This window comes from Schistocerca piceifrons, chromosome 5 (assembly GCF_021461385.2).
Source record: "Schistocerca piceifrons isolate TAMUIC-IGC-003096 chromosome 5, iqSchPice1.1, whole genome shotgun sequence".
NCBI classification, from domain to species: Eukaryota; Metazoa; Arthropoda; class Insecta; order Orthoptera; family Acrididae; genus Schistocerca; species Schistocerca piceifrons.
In genome coordinates, this window is record NC_060142.1 from 588,536,067 (window position 1) to 588,556,595 (window position 20,529).

The 20,529-nt window shown below is 37.3% G+C and overlaps 1 protein-coding gene across 2 annotated transcripts in view; it reads left to right on the forward strand.

Annotated features, from left to right (window-relative positions):
- The first annotated feature begins 2,413 nt into the window (after nucleotides 1-2,413).
- The window catches only part of LOC124797913 (importin subunit beta-1), a 50,138-nt gene continuing 32,022 nt past the window's right edge, over nucleotides 2,414-20,529 (forward strand). Inside the window, exons 1-7 of one of the 2 annotated variants that reach the window (XM_047261043.1) lie at nucleotides 2,414-2,602; nucleotides 2,894-2,952; nucleotides 7,714-7,896; nucleotides 7,981-8,181; nucleotides 8,255-8,407; nucleotides 8,567-8,716; nucleotides 20,279-20,491. In XM_047261043.1, coding sequence (XP_047116999.1) covers nucleotides 2,539-2,602; nucleotides 2,894-2,952; nucleotides 7,714-7,896; nucleotides 7,981-8,181; nucleotides 8,255-8,407; nucleotides 8,567-8,716; nucleotides 20,279-20,491 — 1,023 coding nt within the window. In that variant the 5' untranslated portion in view covers nucleotides 2,414-2,538. The remainder of the gene's footprint in view (nucleotides 2,603-2,893; nucleotides 2,953-7,713; nucleotides 7,897-7,980; nucleotides 8,182-8,254; nucleotides 8,408-8,566; nucleotides 8,717-20,278; nucleotides 20,492-20,529) is intronic. The other variant, XM_047261044.1, reaches the window with a different exon arrangement.

The window sequence follows — 20,529 nt, forward strand, 5'->3', positions numbered from 1 at the left end:
CCGCGTTCCCGATGTCGTGGCGTCCGCTTGTTAGAGTAATTAGTTAACCACTAGTCTACACAGTTAAACACACAGATGTAGTTCACTTCTCTGCAGAACCACTTGAAAAAAAAAAAAAAAACAAAAAAAAAAAAACAGAAACTAAATTACTGTATATCAGACAACTGCTATAGCTGCTACTGCTGGTGGTGCATCTGTTCGGCTTGGCGTCTGCCGGTATAGTCAGTTTCTGAATATTCTAAACAAACAAGAAGGTCAACTACTTTGTTTTTTAATCCCTTGATATTCTGATGCAATATACTAAATCTATTTTAACTGTACTTTTATGAGAATCTTGTGATATACTAATATTATTTTTCACTGTAATTTTATGAGAGTCTTGTGATATTTTTACATCTTTAGTACCTGCTTTTCTGAGATTCTCATTAAGCTTTATTTCATTCACTACTGAATCATTGGACACTGATCTTAGCCTAATAAAGAGGTTCTCCCACGAGTTTCAGTGTCCCCCCCACACCACGCCACCCCTCTAAAGATTTTGCTATTGCCCTGGGTAGTTTGCCTCTCCCTTTTCTATTGAGATGCAAAGCATGCCTTGTGAAGTCCCAGCTACCTATAGCATCAACAGGAGCCAAACCTATGCCTGTCAATGTTTCCACCAAAATCAGCTGATCTAACTCCATATTGACTCTCCTGATAGAACTGTTCAGCTGGGTCTGATCATTCCTCTTCCATGGCGACTACCTAGCAACAGAACTTTCCTCGTTCTTTCTACTTTTTTTGAAACACTTGGTTTCCTGGTGAAAGTGTGTTGAGTATAAACTACAGTTACATCTACCTGAGCCTCTCCGTTGGTTAACTGAGGTATCATGGCAAATTTATTGTTTGTGCCAATGATGAAACTGTCAGATACTGTTCTTTTTCTGTGGCCCCTTTTCCTTACTACCACTTCCCATTTGTAGTCAATATCCCCCCCCCCCCCCCAACCTCGTCAGCTCCTCCCCACTCCCCAGTACTATCCAATTCAGCCTTAAGTGCTGTAATTTTCACTTCCTGTTCTGCTGCTTTCCTAGCCTTTGAACGTAGAACCATTGAACTAACTTTCCTATGGCAACTCAAACACTGTCTTGTCACTTATGGAGGTTTAAAATCTAGTTACAAAATTCATCTAGACAATAACAGTAATGTTCTATTAACTACATATCTCAAGAGTCTCTTAAAATTAGGTGTACCACTATTATATATGCATTCTATTAATATAGTACCGTAATGCACTTAAAATAACGTTAAAACTCAAAACTTGTATACCCGAAAAATTAGACCTAAGATAGTGCATGAGCGACAGGGCCTTAACGCGTTTTGAAAAGAAATAGAAGATAGTACTAAAAACCTTTAATTCCCCGACCAGATACGGCACTATTAAATATATGTGTAACGAAAACTACCTAAATTCTTCACTTAATACTTACTCAAACGTCTTAAATTTGTATAAAAACCTACATCTAAAGTACGCAGACACGGGCCCTTCAGATTTTTGTTGTTGGTGTTGAGAATTACGTTGAAACAAGTGAAACCTTCAATAGATAAGATGAAATTAGTTCTAATTAACTTCCTTGTGGTGTAATACTAACGTAATTGACAGTTATTACACTATCAACTACTCATCGTCACGAGCTCAATATTCAAGCGCGTGCTGCCTTGTCAAGCTTAATTAAGTAGGGTAAGGTAAATGTAAGCCTATTCAACGGAGAAAAACTTTTGTATTGAATAAAATCATGCAATATAAACAGTAAAACAATAAAGTTAAATACAGTTTTCAGAAAAAATAACTGTTTCGTTATTTGTACAAATCTAACGTAAGTAAGTACGTACGGCATGGATGATGTGCTTCCCGATGATGAATCTGCAGCAATATAGTACACCTAAATAGAAGAAACAGCTGTCATGTATTACTGAGTGAAGATGGAAGGAATTTAAGATTGTGTAATGTCTTTCCACTGTTATATTTTCCCAACAAAAAGACACGTATCTATTTGTTTCGTACATTTCGTTTTTGCGTTACCAGCAACTTGTCGTACCATTGACTTGCAACTTTGGAGTGGTTTTTTTTTTCATTTGAATTTCTACCTAAATTTTTCGAAGTGCTAGAATGCATTATAATGTTTAGTACACTAAGGAATTAATTTATTGTATCGATTGTTTGATCAAAGACTTGATGGCGCGAAATTTTTCATATTGCTACTTTCTGTGATTCATAGTTACAAAAATATAGTACCTGTTGTATTTCAAGATTGGATACTTTCTGAATCACGTATTCCGAATTGGAGCGTATGTTAGTAAAATATGACGTAAATATAAGGGTGTAACTTCGATTTTATGGGTTTCCAAAATATGTTAGTGATTCTTCAACTGCGTTCGTCGTTGGATTCTTGCGCAGTGGTACAATTTACATGTGGGTGATTGCCGGTTGTGGTGGAAACGGGAGACAATATTCGCGTTAAATTTTGATTAGAAATTGACAATATAGATCGTAATTGAATGAAAATGAATCCCGAAGTTACAATGGAACTAATTCAAGTGTTGGAGAAGACTGTTTCGCCAGGTATGTGTTGAAATAAGCAATTCGTCTTTAAAAGTGTGTAGTGATATTCGTTCAAATTCGTTGATGATGTCTCATGGCAATTCAGCCATGGGGCGAGGGAAGAGATATTTTACAATTCTTTTTTTAAAGTTGATGCTTGGGTGATGAAAGTACCACCAAACTTTCTTCTGCGATGTAATGCATTGCATTTTCATGTATAACTCAGAAGAAATCATTTTTTTTATTTTCGTCAATGTCACCTAATGGACAATATTTGACTGCTTTTGACGTACTTTCTCTTTCTGTTTCTAGATAAAACTGAATTGGAACAGGCACAAAATTATCTGGAACAAGCGGCACAAACAAATTTGGTATGCAAACCATGACTTTTCTCCAGCAATCTCAGTATTTTCTTGTAGACTGGTATACTTCAAAAGTTTTTGAAACTGTTTGTAAACTGCTTTGTACACAAACTAACATTTAGGCGACCCTCATACTATTGTATGTGACCAGATTATGATAATCAATCCACTGCACAACATCTGTCAATATGGATGAGTTTGATAAGTGTAGATGAATCTGCTACACACTAGTTTTGGTTTACAGTAAGTCTACAGACAGATAACAAAACTTAGGTTTCCTAGTACATGTTTTCGTAGCCATTTCATGCCCACCTGACGATTAGAATAATTTCTTGAGTGGAACAGTGGTCAGATTTTAGTTCTGAAGTCTTTATCGTCTGTGCTTGTTCTAATGAACTCCTGTTATAGGAATCCATATTGCTTTGGATAGATATTGTATTCATGGATGTTATTAATACTCTCATTGTGCAGTATTAGTAGTATGAGATCTCTGTGGAGTGCTTATGCTGTACAAATGGTTGACTTATTTATAGCCCCAGGTAATTATTTGATGTTTAGAATCATCCTTTTTGTGAAGATCTGTTCATAAAGCTTCACGTCTCAATATATTCCTCCACACCAGCAGTGCTGGCTATTTTGTAATTTATTTGTCACTCACAGTTACGTGCTACACTACTTTTGATACACCAGCATTCTCCCCCAGATAAGTGTCATAACATTTCTTAAATGTTGTGCTGTCTGTTTGTTACTTATTGTAAACTGTTTGAATATAATTTTTAATCATTGGATGAAATGTGTTATAAATGAGACAATGTAGATTTTGAGGATGAGGAATAAGAGATTAATGTTCAACATTGCATTGACATTGAGGTCATTAGAGTTGGAGCACAAGCTCGGATTAGGGAAGGATGGAGAACAAAAGTGGCCATGCCCTTTTCAAGGCACCATTCCAGCATTTCACTTCAGTGATTTAAGGCAATCTCAGAAAGTCTTGTCAGGATGGGCAGGCATGGGTTTGAACCATTGTCCCCCTGAATGTGAGTCCAGTGTGCTAACCACTGCGCTATGCTGCTCGCTTAGTTTTTGAAATCGGGTGTTAATGAACTTCGGTTTGGTTTCATTTTGCTTTAGGGCGCTAAAAACAACTGGGGTCATATGCGCCCAAGTCAAAAGTATAGAACACAAAGACTGTACGTCAGTCCCAGTTGACATAATGGAAGACAGCTAAAAACAGGCATGTGGTGAACGGGCCAATAAAGAAGTCATTCAGAAGAGGAGTTAAAGGAGGACTGTAGGGAGTGCTTTATAGTAAAAGCTTACCATGTGCTATCCATACACTGTCTTGTATGTTAACTACTGCTGCTTTTCCTGAGAGTGATGGTTGGCATTGTGAATGGTAGAGTGGCAACCAACTGGGAACATGCAAGCTTATGAGACAAAGCAGTAGTGGTTTGGGTAAAACATGATTGCATGTGGCAAATGAAACTGCCTCTTTGCAGTTTAAATTAAGATTGTGAGATACACTACGTATCATTGTCACTGGCAAGATTTTGTATTTATGTGAAATTTAGTATGTGTGCAGTAATTTAGTGCAAAACTGTAGTTACATATATATGGTAATTCAAATGTGAGGTACTCTTGGGAAATGAAAGGCCATCGACACAATGCAAAAACTTCATGTTTAATGATATGGGAATTATATGGTTAAGAGCTTGTATTTGACTGTCTGTTACTTTCTCATAGGTGTCTCCAATTGGACAAGACAAATTGTCAGCATCTGCACTGGATTGTGCACAAATGCTGTGTGTGGACAGCCTTTCATAAAGTTTAGCTGGATTCGCTCTCAGCTGTTATGAAAAAAGTTGGTGCATACGGAAAAGAAATATTTTTGATGTGGGAACTGTTTAGAAAAATCCGTGCTGTCATGGTCATTATAATACATAAAAACGCTAATATTTTAATAACAAACCTGAAATCAGTACTGTCCATCCAAAACAAGCCGTAATATTATACTTGATGAGAATTTAATAACATGTTTACTCCTAACATACCATATGCCTGAAGATATATTTAAAGGAAAAGTTACTGAAAACAGACTGCTGCATAAGAATGATTTTAATCAACATATCTCTGTTTTTGTTTAAAAAAGGAGAAAAGTAATGCTACACAAAGCGATTGCACTAGAACAAATTCACTCTCATTTTGTAATTTCAGCCATTTATATTCATTGGCCTACATAGAAGGAACGTATTTAAGAAAAATAAATTTCATTTGGTTTAAAAAATATGTTTTAGCTTCTCATAAAACCAAATGGTAGAACAGAAGAGACCTTTACAGTGGCATCAGTTTCATCGTTGTAACATCAGTAATTTTGAAGTTGTTTACATTTTCTTTCATATCATTCTCAGAATAGTGAGCAGTTACCATTTCTTGAAGTTAAACATCAGTCGAGTATTGAGTATTTGTGTTTACTCCATAGGTACTTCCATACAGTAAACAAACATAATAAATTTTTCCACTCATTATGCTCTAATGTATGATTTAATATGTGCTGATCCTTAAGTATAATTCTAACAGTCACAGCTTAGTGTTAATTAGATAAAACTTGGGCAAATGAATTTTAGGTTATTTTTGGGAGACACTTAAGTGATCGGTAGTTATTAGCTTCCTAAGGTTTCACTGCTTTTTTGGATGTATGATAAGACAAAATTGTTAATTTATGTGGGTTGTGATTAAATTAGATACAGTATTCAGGATGTGGAACATGTCAGAACAATAAAATTATATATTAAATATTTACAAAGCTTTTCACAGTTACGTGTGTACATACTAAACTGCATAAGATAACTAACAGACCAGTTTAGCCAAGGCTTGGCAGAACAGAAACAGTTCATGTGGAGTTTTTAGACAGTTCATGCTACTGAAGCTGTGTTGAACTCTGGTATTATGTAGCTTTGTGTGACATACTTGTTAACATGTGCATCTTTTGGTTCGTCTAAGAAATCCATCTGTGGAGTACTGTACTAGGAGTAGGTCACAATTAATTTTTTAGGCTCCTATTAAAGTTCACTCTATTGGTATCACAAACTTTTTGTGATTGCAAGCAAACTGTTGAAAATGTGTATTCATGAGTATTGGACAGTTTTGTTTGAATAGCTATCACACATTTTTAGTTATTATTCATAGCAAAAATTTAATCAAACAAGTAATAAAGGTTTTTTTTTTATACATCAACTTCACTAAGAGCTGGATAAATAATGTTTACTCTTCATAATAGTGAAAACCATCTCAGAGTTAGGCACACATTTGTAACACTTTGAATGAGGAAAGGTGCTTTGAAAGGTATGAAGAGGTATTAGTTAATTAGCTTTAATAACCACTAAATCAATGAAATGCTAATATCATTAGTTCCGGTCTCAGTTTCAAATGGAGACAGTTTATATTGAGATGTTTGGAGTTCACATACAGCAAAGCATCACCACTTTGTTTTTGTTATCAAATGCCATGGCATCATTTCACACTGTGTGGTATTCCTCCTGCTAAACAGTCAATAAAATCTCTAGGATCTTGCTGCATCATAATAACTGTAGTGGGTATTACTACTGTCTAAGAAGACAAAAATGTAAGATTTTAAGTTAGTAATATAATTTTATGAGCTTGACAAGTAAAGTTTTTTGTAATTTAAAATAATCTGAAATATCTTACTATCGAAACCTGCAAAGACCGTGATGTGTGAGAGATGTCTGTGACTATACCATTTAAAAGAATCCTTTTTTAATGATGTATTCCATAAGGTGGTAAGGAGAATTTTTATATATGTGGGTCATCATATTTCAAAACACAAAAGAGTGGTTTTTCTCGTGGCATTTGGCAGTGACAACATTAAGCAAGTAGTTCAGAATTGATGAATTGTATGCTGTGAGGAATGGTAAGTTAATTTTGAATCTTAAGAAATATGTGAACCGTTAATTGAAAATTGGTGTGTGAAATTTCTACAAAACGTTTATCAACCGATTGTATTGTATGTTAACCGGGGGCTTTGAAATGATGGAGAAGCTCGGTCCCCGTCGCAGCCGCAGTGGTCCACGACGACTACCGCAGTCCACTTCACCCCTCACTTCTTTCAGGGTTATTGTGCGATTCGGCCCCCGGTGGACCCCTCACCCACCCCTCCGAGAATGTCTCACACCAGACGAGTGTAACCCCTATGTTTGGGTGGTACAGTAATGGTGGTGTATGCGTACGTGGAGAACTTGTTTTTGCAGCAATCGCCTACATAGTGGAGCTGTGGCGGAATAAGGGGAACCAGCCTGCATTCACCGAGGCAGATGGAAAACTACATAACAACCGTCCACAGACTGGCCAGCTCACCAGACCTCGTCACAAGTCCACCAGGCGGATTTGTGCTGGGGACCAGGCGCTCCTTCCCAATCCGGGAAGTCATGCGTTAGACCACATGGCTAACTGGGCGGGCTTATCAACAGATTACTATATGCAACTAATGATTGATTTTTGTTTTGGTCAAGTTTGGCACTGTAAATGTAAAAATAAGGATCACTTTCAGGCCAAGTAGTTTGTATGAAGAGGAGCTGATTTTTAAGACAAAATACACATTATTTGAAAGAACATTAATTACGTATCTTTTTGAAAATTTTCTCAGTATTGCTCAAAAGGATAAAAAAACCTATGTGCCCGTAGTTAACAAGAGCTAACTGCCCTTATCAAGTGCAATAGAGAAAAAGTGCTGTGCAATCTTTTTACTTCTTCTAGGGTGAGTTCCTGAAAACCTTATCAGATATACTGCATCATGGTGGCAATAGTCCGGTGGCGAGAATGGCAGCTGGACTGCAGCTCAAGAATACTCTTACATCCAAGGACACTGCTCTTAAGACACAGTACCAACAGAGGTGGCTTGGTTTTCCAGAGGAGACCAGAAGTTATATTAAGAAGAATGTGAGTGGTGTTGCCTTCTTGATTAGAGACATGATGTTTGAAGTAGTACTGATATATTCGTTATTATTGAATTTACTTTTCTAGATATTAGCTGCTTTAGGAACTGAAAATAACCGTCCAAGTTCAGCTGCTCAGTGTGTGGCCTACGTGGCAGTTGCAGAATTACCTGTTGGGCAGTGGCCAGAATTGATTGGCATTATGGTTAATAATGTTATCAGTGCAACGAGTACAGAAATGATGAAGGAAGCAACACTCGAAGCCATAGGTTACATATGCCAAGATATTGTAAGTATTCAGATTTTGTATTCTTCGTGTATCTGCTGTAAAATTCATAGCTAATAAACCAGTTTACTTTCAGGAACATGAAGTGCTGGTTTCACAATCTAATCACATACTTACTGCAATAATTCATGGAATGAGGCAAAATGAACCAAGTAACAGAGTCAGATTGGCTGCAACGACTGCTCTTCTCAACTCTTTGGAATTCACCCGAGCAAATTTTGACAAGGAGGTTTGTAAAAAAAGACAGTATTTTATCTTCATTTGGTAATGATTGGATGGTATACCTGATAGGCATAGATACAAAGCTCAAGATTTCTTGCTATTGTGATTTATAAAATGTAATTTTTCTTGTGCACTCAAACCATCCATTCTTCCTTTTTTTTTTTAGTCGGAGAGGAACTTCATCATGGAGGTTGTGTGTGAAGCCACCCAATCACAGGATACTCAAGTGCGAGTTGCAGCTCTTCAGTGTCTGGTGAAGATAATGTCACTTTATTACCAGTATATGGAGCCATACATGGGGCAGGCATTGTTTCCAGTAAGTGCATTCATTTGTCCGAAAGTTAATGAATCCATGGCATTCCCTGAAAAATTGATTTCTTTCTGTTGTATAGTTGAGTTTTTGTTACCTATGTAAATCAGTTTTCCTGTATTTAATTGGAATGTGGTAAGAAGCATAGAAGTTGTACGAGTGACGTCGATCAAATTCACTGAAGCTGTTCACTGCTTTAAACTTGTATAATAACAGCTGTCTTCAGAAAGGTTAGTATGTAGAAATTGCTTAAATTGTCTCTTGAAAGGTAGGGAACCATACACACTACATAGCAAGAGTGCTGTCAGACCCTTAATTTCGCACATAGGCTAACACCTATTCCCCGATTAGTGTTACATGTAGTTAGTGGGTACCTGAAAATGTGGCATGCATTTTTTTGGTGAAACTAATATCTGTGTTTGATGAAATTAACATCAGTTTTGTGAAAGTGATTATGCAGATAAATTTAATGCTGTTTTGTCGTGACCCAATATTCTTTTGGATGTTTGAGATTTTGATTACTGCTGGCATGGCTGAAGAAATAACCTTAATGGTTCGAGGAGAGTGTTGCTTTTGCAGAAGTTTTTTCTGAAACTTTTTAAAATTCTTTCAACAAAGTGACATAGTGCTCTGATTTGTTTGTTGGTTTCTTGGTTTACACCCAGTTCAACAACTACAAAATCTGCAGAACACTGATTTCAAATCTGTAGCTTTAAAGTTGTTTGGCATATTGCAGAGTCGTGCCATCTGCATTTGTAGCCATGCAACCCATACGTGACAACACTACAGTTAGAACTGACATGGTACTTGTAGTGGAAGGAGAACAAAACATAATTTTATTCACTCATTACAGGAAGACTTGCGGTGGGGTTGCTGATGTGAGCAGCTGAATTGATAGAAATTGAAAGAAGTTTACCAGTTTTGAATTCAGATTGCTACAAAGTGTAGCCAGCAGACAAGTGTTTGTTTCTTTGGAAGTGGTTTGTATCCGACAGACCATTCAACCACACAAACATCGATATCACAGCTTGCCTCAGTTCTTCAAAATTAGTATTTTCAGCTACACGATCTGTGTAATAACTTGTTTCACCTTGCTCTTAATCTCAAGATGCCTCATACTCTTCTGAATAACTAATGTGTAACATTTTCTGCATGCATTTGACCCTCTGACAATAGTTCTATGACCGCACCTCCACTGCAACTGATCTGCAACATATTGGAATGATCTCACATGTGAAAAATATACTCTTGGGCGAAATATGAGGGTAATCCCAAAAGTAAGGTCTCCTATTTTCTAATAATTACATAGACCTGTTTATTTCTACAATGATTTACACCAGTTTACAGCTTAAACATTTAGCTATTTATTGACAGAATCGCCATTTCTGTCGATACGTTTTTGTAGATACTGTGGCAGTTTTTGTATGCCCATGTCATACCAGCTTGCCGTCATGCTGTTCAGAAAGTTACGAACCTCTTATTTCACATTGTCATTGGAGCTGAATCGCTTTCTGGCCAAATTTTCTTTTAACTTAGGGAACAGGTGATAGTCACTGAGTGCCAAGTCAGGGTTATAGGGTGGGTGATTGTTCCACTGAAACTCTTGCAGTAGAGCAACGGTTTGCCGATCGATGTGCGGGCGAGCGTTGTCATGGAGAATGTGTACGCCCTTGCTCGACATTCCTCTTCTCCGGCTCTGAACTGCCCGTTTGAGTTTTTTCAGTCTCACAGTACCTGTCAGCGTTAATTAATTGTGGTCCTAGTGCTCAGCCTTCAACACTGTTTCCTCAGAAACTGAAAGTCTCCCGCTCCTTTGTTTGTTGTGAATTTTGGACCGACCAGCTGCAAGCTCTCTACACCAATTACGAACATTTTTGACATCCATGCACGACTCGCCATACACTTCTGTCAATTGGCGATGAATTTCAATCGGCGCAGTGCCCTTTGCGTTCAAAAACCGAATAACTGTGCGCAATTCGCACTTAGCGGTAGCATCCAACAGGAGCTCCATTCTCAACAGCTGCCAAGCCAAGACCGAGCGCCTCAGCGCGGCGTGCACATGTTGAAACACAGCGCGTAAAGCACTCTTCATAACAGTGTGACCAACTGCCACACAAACAGAGTTCTGTACTTATATAAAAAATAGGAGACCTTGCTTTTGGGATTACCCTTGTACTCCCTCCAATTTAAAATAAAAGATTAAATAAAAGACTAACTTTTACGATCCAGCTGCAAACCATTTTTCTTCTCACATAACATCTTGTTGCAGTATTAGGTGGGAAATTGGAAATACCCAGACACAGAAAAAGAGTGTGACCTTACCAGTTACTCCCCTGTATAATTTATCAGAATTTTTGTACTTGAGAGAGGAAATTTGGTTATCACTGATGTTTTTATAATACGGGGTTTTATTTTTCCAGTATATTGGCAACTGAAAGTACTCGTTGAAATATTAAAAGTTTCGTGAATTCTGGGTATGGAAATAAAATCATTCCACATAAAGTGAACCAGGGTCTGTACTCAATTTCAGAATCAAATGAAATTTTATCGAAAGTTTCTCCAGTGTCTTGCTTTTATATGTATATGTACAGTTTCAGCTCAATATTCCTTTGGTTCCATTTCTACAATCTCTTATAGAGACAAAGTTTGTACCTCCTACAAGCATGCCAAAGAACTAACTTCGGATAACTTTTATGAAAGGTACTCTTAACTTAAAAGCCCTTGCTGTTGTGCACTTGGAAAAACTGTGTCGAATAAGAAAATATTACTGATCAGGTTTTTAAATACATCAGGTGACAGCTGTGCTTTTTCAGAAATGCAGAAAATTCGCTGTACGACTGGGAGACACCATCTGTAACAAACCATAAATTATGATTTTTTAGAGAATTGGTAATAGGACATACACCTATGCTGTTGCCTTGTACTTTTTGGAAAGTAGCCTCTGTCCTTCCTTTACTCTCCAAACTGACCTTCTGTATCAAGTTTGATGAAAATATTTTGGGTGGTTTTGGGACCCTTATCTCAACTGTGTATTCTTTTCATCTTTTTATCTTGCTATATCCTGAAAGAGAATTCCTTCAGCTTCAGAAGCAGAAATTTTGTCCCGTGTCTGCTTATAGCTGACAAGAATCGCTGAAAGTTATTACTTTTCGTATTCATTGGATATGTTTGAATATGATAATGAGCAAACAAAGTAAAATCGGTGAAAACTGCTTTTGTGTCAATAAGAACACTAAGTATATTCAAGTACAAATAAACTTCCAGACTATAAGCTGCAATGAAAAAACACCTACCTACTGATGAAATTACCCCCAAAAGTTTTTGCGATTTCATCCTTCAATAAATTTCATACGACGTTATGTAAGACATCGAAAACATTGAATATGTTGGCAAGACATTGCTTGAACATTGTTTAAATCTTGCTGTGTCTGGAAAGAGTATCTTTTAAGCTTCAGAAGCTGTATAGTTAAATTTTATGCCACTGCCTGCTTATGGATGAAATGATCCAAAAAGGTTTTGTAAATTCATTATTGGCTTTATTCCCCCAACAAACATTATTTGAGACATTATTGAAAACATTGTTAAAACTTGATAAACCATTTCTTGAAGGGATGTGTGTATTTATGTAACTGTCAGTTCCTATCTTATGATTAGCTTGAATTTAGAAAACTTAATGGCTGAACCAATCTGGTTTTTTTGGGATATAAATCAAGAACTGCCAGATGCTATCTTTTCTTGCAGTCAAGATGAGACTGATTTCACAATCCTTCGCCATTTTATTGTGGTAAGGTAGCTTAAGCCACTGAAAGAAATGTCGTATTTGGACAGTGATCTTTTAAAACTTAGATCTGGACTTGCATTTACTGAAGACACCCATACTCGTTCGTACCATTATGCCCTGTGGTTGATGAAATTTCAGTTTCTCCAAAATACCTTCGGTAATCTGTTTGGGAAAACAAGAGGATTTACATCCAGTTTTCATTTCTCATGTTGAAAAACTGAAACTGTTGACCAATAAAGTTCTCAAGCTTAACCAGATGCTTTGTCCCAGATGTAGACAAGAATTTGCTCATAAGAAATTAAAGGCTCAGGGTGAACAGGAGTCACTGTTTGATGATTAGATGGATGCACTTGACACTTGTTGCACAATGAAGACTTCCTTAGCAACTTGTGGGAGTGTCACTTTCAGAGCTCGAACAAATTAGCAGTAAGGATTCAATGGGTTACGTATGGCAGAAAGTTAAAGCACAAGATTCCATCATGAAGACTATGCAAGCAGCTGCTTGTGAGAGTTCTACTAATGCGGGAAATACACAGTGAAGCAGTGCCAGAAATGTAAGGATATTAAAGTGTATTATTCATATCACTCCAACGAAGTTCAAATTATGACTCTGGCTTTTAGGAGCTGGAATATTAAAAGAGCAGCAAAAGAACTTCGTGTTTCTGCGAGACTGGTGAAGCAGGCAAGGAAACTAAAGATGGAGTATGGCATTTTGGCAGTACCTGCAAAACAGAAGGGAAAAAGACTCAATGATAAAGATCACACATAAAGTAATCAGGTTCTTCAAGGTGAAGTTTCATGGCTGTAATGAAACAAAAATGGGTGTAAGAGTGGATGGTTGAAAAAGTCTGTAAGCAGAAATGCCTCCCGCATCGTAACTTAAAAGAAATACTCATAGCTTATTATAAGGAATATGACAGTGATTTGAGGTTCCCAGAACTTTGTGAAATGGGGCCACAGTGGTGAATTACAATTGGTGCTTTTGGTACACAGTTCGTGTATGTGTAACACATCAAAATGTCAAACTAAAGTTGGCAGAGACACCTATTACGGATGAAAATTGGTGAACACAAGGAACTACCAACAAAATGGAGAGATGTGTGGAGTGAAGACTGCATGCTACAATGTTGAGGACAGTGTGCTGGAAACATGAGCTGGAGGCTCATCTGGGTAATGTTTTTCAGAGAATATTTTCCAGACAAAATAATAGAATACAATCAGTGAGTACATACTGATAGGGTACACTTAGAGAAGTGATTTTACCCAAAATGGCTAGGAATGTCAGTGACCTTACTCGTGATAATTACTTATGAACAAAGTCACAATTGCAAAAAATAATTTATTTAAATGACCGGTTTTGACACATGCGGTAGGCCATCTTCAGATTGATTGTGCTGTAAATATTATAGAAGTGCACGGTGATTAGGGAAGCCAGTCTTGCATAAAATTTACGAAGATTGAACTAAAAAGGCATGATGTTTTATGCATTTGCTGAGCAGCTGTGTGTTGTCAAGATAACTGTGGCTAGTGGCTGTACTGCCATATGTTAAATAGTGCTTTATAGCGCACCAATTTGCTGCATTACGTCAGCTGCAGCCAGTGGGATCTTGTTGTTGTTGTGGTCTTCAGTCCTGAGACTGGTTTGATGCAGCTCTCCATGCTGCTCTATCCTGTGCAAGCTTCTTCATCTCCCAGTACCTACTGCAACCTACATCCTTCTGAATCTGCTTAGTGTATTCATCTCCTGTCTCCCTCTACGATTTTTACCCTCCACGGTGCCCTCCAATGCTAAATTTGTGATCCATTGATGCCTCAAAACATGTCCTACCAACCGATCCCTGCTTCTAGTCAAGTTGTGCCACAAACTTCTCTTCTCCCCAATCCTATTCAATACCTCCTCATTAGTTACGTGATCTACCCACCTTATCTTCAGCATTATTCTGTAGCACCACATTTCGAAAGCTTCTATTCTCTTCTTGTCCAAACTGGTTATCGTCCATGTTTCACTTCCATATATGGCTACACTCCATACAAATACTTTCAGAAACGACTTTCTGACACTTAAATCTATACTTGATGTTAACAAATTTCTCTTCTTCAGAAACGCTTTCCTTGCCATTGCCAGTCTACATTTTATATCCTCTCTAGTTCGACCATTATCAGTTATTTTACTCCCTAAATAGCAAAACTCCTTTACTACTTTAAGTGTCTCATTTCCTAATCTAATTCCCTCAGCATCACCCGACTTAATTTGACTACATTCCATTATCCTTGTTTTGCTTTTATTGTTGTTCATCTTATATCCTCCTTTCAAGACACTGTCCATTCCGTTCAACTGCTCTTCAAAGTCCTTTGCTGTCTCTGACAGAATTACAATGTCATCGGCGAACCTCAAAGTTTTTCCTTCTTGTCCATGAATTTTAATACCTACTCCGAATTTTTCTTTTGTTTCCTTTACTGCTTGCTCAATATACAGATTGAATAACATCGGGGAGAGGCTACAACACTGTCTCACTCCTTTCCCAACCACTGCTTCCCTTTCATGCCCCTCGACTCTTACTGTAACAAAAAATATTTATGATGTGCAAATGAACTAACAATTCAGTCAAATGTATATCATTATACAAGTACTGCTGTTTCAATAGTGCAAGTCATTAATAAAAATGCTTAAGTTTACATACAAGTGCATCAATATGAAAAGTTGAGTGAACGTTGAACACCAGATGGTGATGCTTGTTGGTACTTCAAGATGACACCATTTCCATGGAAATGGTGATGTTGGCTGTTGCTTGTCGAAGGCCATACAGTGTCGCCTAGGCAACAATGCTGTACAGCGTGGTCTTTGACATCATCTCCACAGGAACAGCACAGCCTGCATATATATCTTTCGATGTCAGTAGGCACTATACAACGTTGCCTAGGCAACAGTGTGCTACAGCATGGTCTTTGACAAGTAATGGCCAGCACATCACCATTTCCATGGAAATGGTGCCACCTTGAAGTACGAATGTGCACCACCATTCAACGTTCGCGTAACCTTTTGTATTGGTACACTTCTGTTTAAAGTTTACAACTAAGCAACTATGTTAATGATCTGCACTATTTATGTAAGCAATAGCCCTTGTATAATGACATACATATATCAGATAAATTCTAGTGTCAGATTCCAGTAATCGGCTTTGAGCAATGACCTCATACCTAAGGCAAAGATGCTACGTGTAATCAATCTATGAAAGGTACGGGTCATATTCGTAAACAAACAAATGTAGCATACCATAAATTAAAGCACATTCATGCAGTTATTTACTTAGTCATGAATTACATTGAAACGAACTGAAGATAACGAAAACCATTAAGAACAAGAATTAAAAACAAATTTTCATTTCTGGTAAGAAGTATTCTCATAATTTATGCAACTAGAAAAGCAGAGTGAGCCTTTAAATTGCATTACAGTTAAGCACGTGGTGAAGTCATACTGTTATAAAATAGTGTTAATTTTATATTAATTATTGAATCTAACGGGAGAAGTGCAGGAAAGGTGGGGTTTTAAGTGGGGAAGAACTAGAATGTATCAGAGAAACAGGAAAATTAAAGGAATCGCAACAAATATGAAAGAGTAGCATAAAATGTGGAGAAGCTGACACACTAAATTCTAAAAGAAAAGCCAGTAAATCACTAACAAATATCTAAAAGAAATAAAGAATATTGGAATCAATAACTAGAATTAACCTCTGTAGGTAAATTCCAGTTACAGATTCCAACTGCTTCATGATTCATTTCTAAATTATTTTTGCAGTTAGATGCACTGAAATGTAATACCATTTCTACATTTGTAATTGCTCTCTAAAACTACTGCGATCTATAACAAAAACTGTACTATGTAATTAGAACTGACCTTCTATATAGGTCAATTCTAGTTACCGATTCCAATATTAGTAACTTTTTTTACAGTAGTTCAGAGGGCAATTACAACTGCAGAACTCATGTTAGTCTACATTTTAATGCACGCACCTGCTGAAAAAAAAAACGATCTAATTAATGAATCATACACTGGCTGGAATCGATAGTTAGAATTGGCCTGTGTAGGAGGTTAGTTCTTGTTACCAATTCCAGCTTTTCAATGGTTCATAATTTTGGACATATTTTGCAGTAAATCTGTGGACTACATTTTTGTAGGATTTCTAGATTTCTTATTGATCTCAGAGCTACTATGAAAACTAATAAATGTTATAGGTACAGCTTCCAAATTTTTCTCCTTTTCGTAGTAATGATAATAGTAATACCGTATGCAGAATTCCTGTAACACTTTAGTGTACACACTTGAAAACAATCTAAATAACAAACCGTGGAATAGTTTTAATCGGTAACTAGAATTAACCTGTATAGGTCAGTTCCAATTACTGATTTCAGTATTTGTTAGGCCCTACTTTTTGTTCAAATTTCGTTACTTCTATAGATTTAACAATTAGTGTTAAAAGTTAACAGTGATGATTCATAATATTATGACTTCACTATGCGCTATACTGTACTGGATCTAAAGGTTCTCTGTGATTTTTGTACTCACATAAATGAAGTTTCCCCCCCCCCCCCCTCCCCCCCAGACATTTATACTCCTCTTTGATATTCTTATTTATTTTTGTTACCTTTAATTCTTGTCGGTACAATTTGTGGCTAAATAATTAATCACGTGAACTGTGTAACTCCCGTATGCTACATTCGTTTGCGATGGATATGATCACTCATTTTGAGAGATTACTTCGTATGTAGCTTCTCTGCCTTAGGTGTGTGATCTCACTGCTGAAAGCAGACGTGTGTAATCAGACACCAGAATTGACCCCATATATCTGTACTGTTAGTTTTATATTTGATTTGCATTTCATAAATGTTCTTACATACCGTAAGATCGCATCGGCTGCAGCCGACGTAATGCAGCAATAGGCCTGCTATAAAGCACTGTGTAACACTGGCAGTTCAGTCATTAGCAGCAGTTATCGTCTTGACAACACACAGTTGCTCAGCATGTTACCAGCTCCAGCAAATGGGTAAAACATGCCTTTTTACTTTGGTCTTTGTATATTTTATCAAAGACTGACTTCCCTAATTACCAATCATTTTTATGATTGTTACAGCGCAGTCATCATGAAGAAGGCCTACTGTCTCTGCCAAAATTGGTCATTTAGGTATATGATATTTTGCGATTGTGACTTTCTTCATAACTACGTAGAGAAGTGTTGTGCAACTGCTGAAGAAAAACTTGTACTTTCTTGGAATTAAGAGGCCACTTCAACTGTAGAACAGTTTATAGGGTGGGGGTTCTAAAAATTAACCATCGGACAGGCCACCATTTTGTTTTAAGACACCAAAGTTCATATTTGGGGCACCGGGAAGAAAATCTTGCAAATCATATTGTTGGATTTTACTGAGAACTATTCATTTGTCATTAAAGATGCGGTTAAAGGGTTTCCTTGGTATAATAACCAAGCCACACCCTTTGTGATTTACTTTGGTGGAACAGAACATCAGTGACTGTATTGTTAGTGACTGCCTCCGTCATGATACCAGTGTAGGTCGTGCATTCGTAATGGGACTGATTAAATATTTGAGGGTAACGATAGGAGAAATGAAGCTCATTTACTACTTTCATGATTAGTCTGCTACTCAACCCAAGTAATTTACCAGTTTGTCTGCACAAAAAGAACTCGGGATCTTTCCTCAGTGGAATTTATTTGGAACCAGCCATGGAAAATCTCCTTGTGGATGGAATTGGAGGAACAGCTAAAGCATTGGCAGCTCGTCCTAGTTTGTAGAGGCATTTAGATAAGCAAATATCTGGATCTGTTAAAGGTCTGCAATGACAGCATTTCAGGTATCTTTTTACACAGAAAGAAACTGAACAAATTCAATTTGAATAGGAAAGATGGTTTGCCGAATGCCACACAATTGCTGGGACAAAAGAAAATCTCTAGTACAAGCCCAGTGGTTTAAGAAAGATGAGAGTAAGCAGAGTTTCCAATGACGTCGCTGCATGTGCAATCAAAACATTTAACACAGATGAAGAAATTCCAGCTGTTTCAACCACAAATTTACAACCCGTGCTATATGGTGCTTATTATATATGACAAAGCTAGGTTAGTGGGAAGTGTAAAAGTACCTTGGTCAACTATGTCCCCATCATTCTGCCCATTCCTTCCACTGACCATCTACTGAAGATACTTCCTGAATACCAGAACAACACATACTTGAGATCATAAAAGCACCATCAACATTATAAGGAAGGCAATATATTTACTCAGAATGTGAACAAGACGGTATTGGCAATTTATCTGAACTGGAAAAAAATTATTCCAGTCTGTAGTGTGTTAAAAATTCTTTCTTTCTGGGTTTTCCTGTTTTTTATTGCAGTAAATTGCTTAAAATTAATTTACACATAACTATACTTGTATTTTTGTTGACATAAAAGTGGCTTTCAAGGTTTCTGCTTACCCCTCAGCCCTTTGACTGCTGCGGACAAGTTAACTCATTATGACCCGCCGCTTTCCAGGTGCTGAGGGTGTGTTTTGAATGCTTTCTCTGGGTTTCCCTTAAGTGTTAATGACGTGTTTATGTATCCTGTTTTGACATGTACCATACAACAGACATACCTCTCTGTGCGCTGACATTTGCAAAAACCCTCTCTTTGATGTGTTGTATTACGATGATTGCTATGATGTACAGAGGCAGAATTCTGCATGCTGTGTGCGTTTGTCGGCCAGATATAAAAACTAGTAACCCGAGAATGAAATACCCTTCTGCTCTCAAGTATAAATAAAAACTTCTAAATTTCATACCCAGCAAAGTATGAGCCAAAATAAGCCATATACAAAGATTATCCAATGTCTTTTTACCACTCAAGACTCTTGAAAATTTCATGCAGCACTTTATTTGATTTGCGGAACAGTAACTGTGACAAATAACGAAAAGAAATTCAGTTCTTTCTCGAGCAAAGATATCAAATGTGCGCAAAAATGAAATTCTTTTCGCTGAATAGTTTTCTTAAAATTAAATAAGTTCTTCATAGTGGCCAGAATGCTCGCTCTCAGCAAAGGTAGCAGCATTTGACGAGCAGTATAGTAACAACAAAACCTCTCTCAGTACGGAATGTGGAGAGCACTCTTTACTGGTCAAAGGGTTAATGTCTCATTTGAGCACGCACACCATGTATGAAAAGTAAAAATTTTGAACAGTGTTTTTCCAGTCAGTAGCAGCATGCATAAAAAATTAAACTATATAGCTTCTGAAGAACAGTTGTGATACAGGTCCCTGAAATTAAATCTCAGTTTCACAGACAACAGTTGTTCTTGCAGCATATTTAGTATCCTTCCAAACTTCATTTTATTCTTTAATTTTAATTTTCGTTGGGCCCATCTTTCACCAATTTTCTCAGTTGTGTATTCATGTCTGGCCCCTCCTTTCCAGTGCTTGATAAAAATATGACCTTACCCTTCCCTCACTCCTGGGAGCCATCAGTCACTCTGTTGCTCCCCTCACTGCACAGGGTTTGTTCTCTCTCTCTCTCTCTCTCTCTCTCTCTCTCTCTCTCTCTCTCTCTCTCTCGCTGGGGATAACTTGAAATTCTTCCCGGCTCTAAAATAGTAGTTTGGTAACAAAGTAGCAACCACTGTTAGTATCTGTGTTATTTGTTTTGTACAGAGTGGTCACACCTGGTCAGTTCTGTGGTTTTATATTTTATTGTTTAATATTGATGAATTAAGAAAACACTAACTTGCCATGTAAAAATTATTTTTCAGATTACATTGGAGGCTATGCGCTCAGACATTGATGAAGTTGCTCTGCAGGGAATTGAATTCTGGTCAAATGTAAGTGATGAGGAAGTAGATTTAGCAATTGAAGATAGTGAGGCTGCTGAAATTGGCAGACCACCTCAGAGAACATCAAGGTTTTATGCCAAGGGCGCTCTTCAATTTCTTGTACCTGTGTTGATGCAGAAGTTGACGAAACAAGTAAGTTGTGCATATGCATTCCTGGTTGTCAGTTTCCG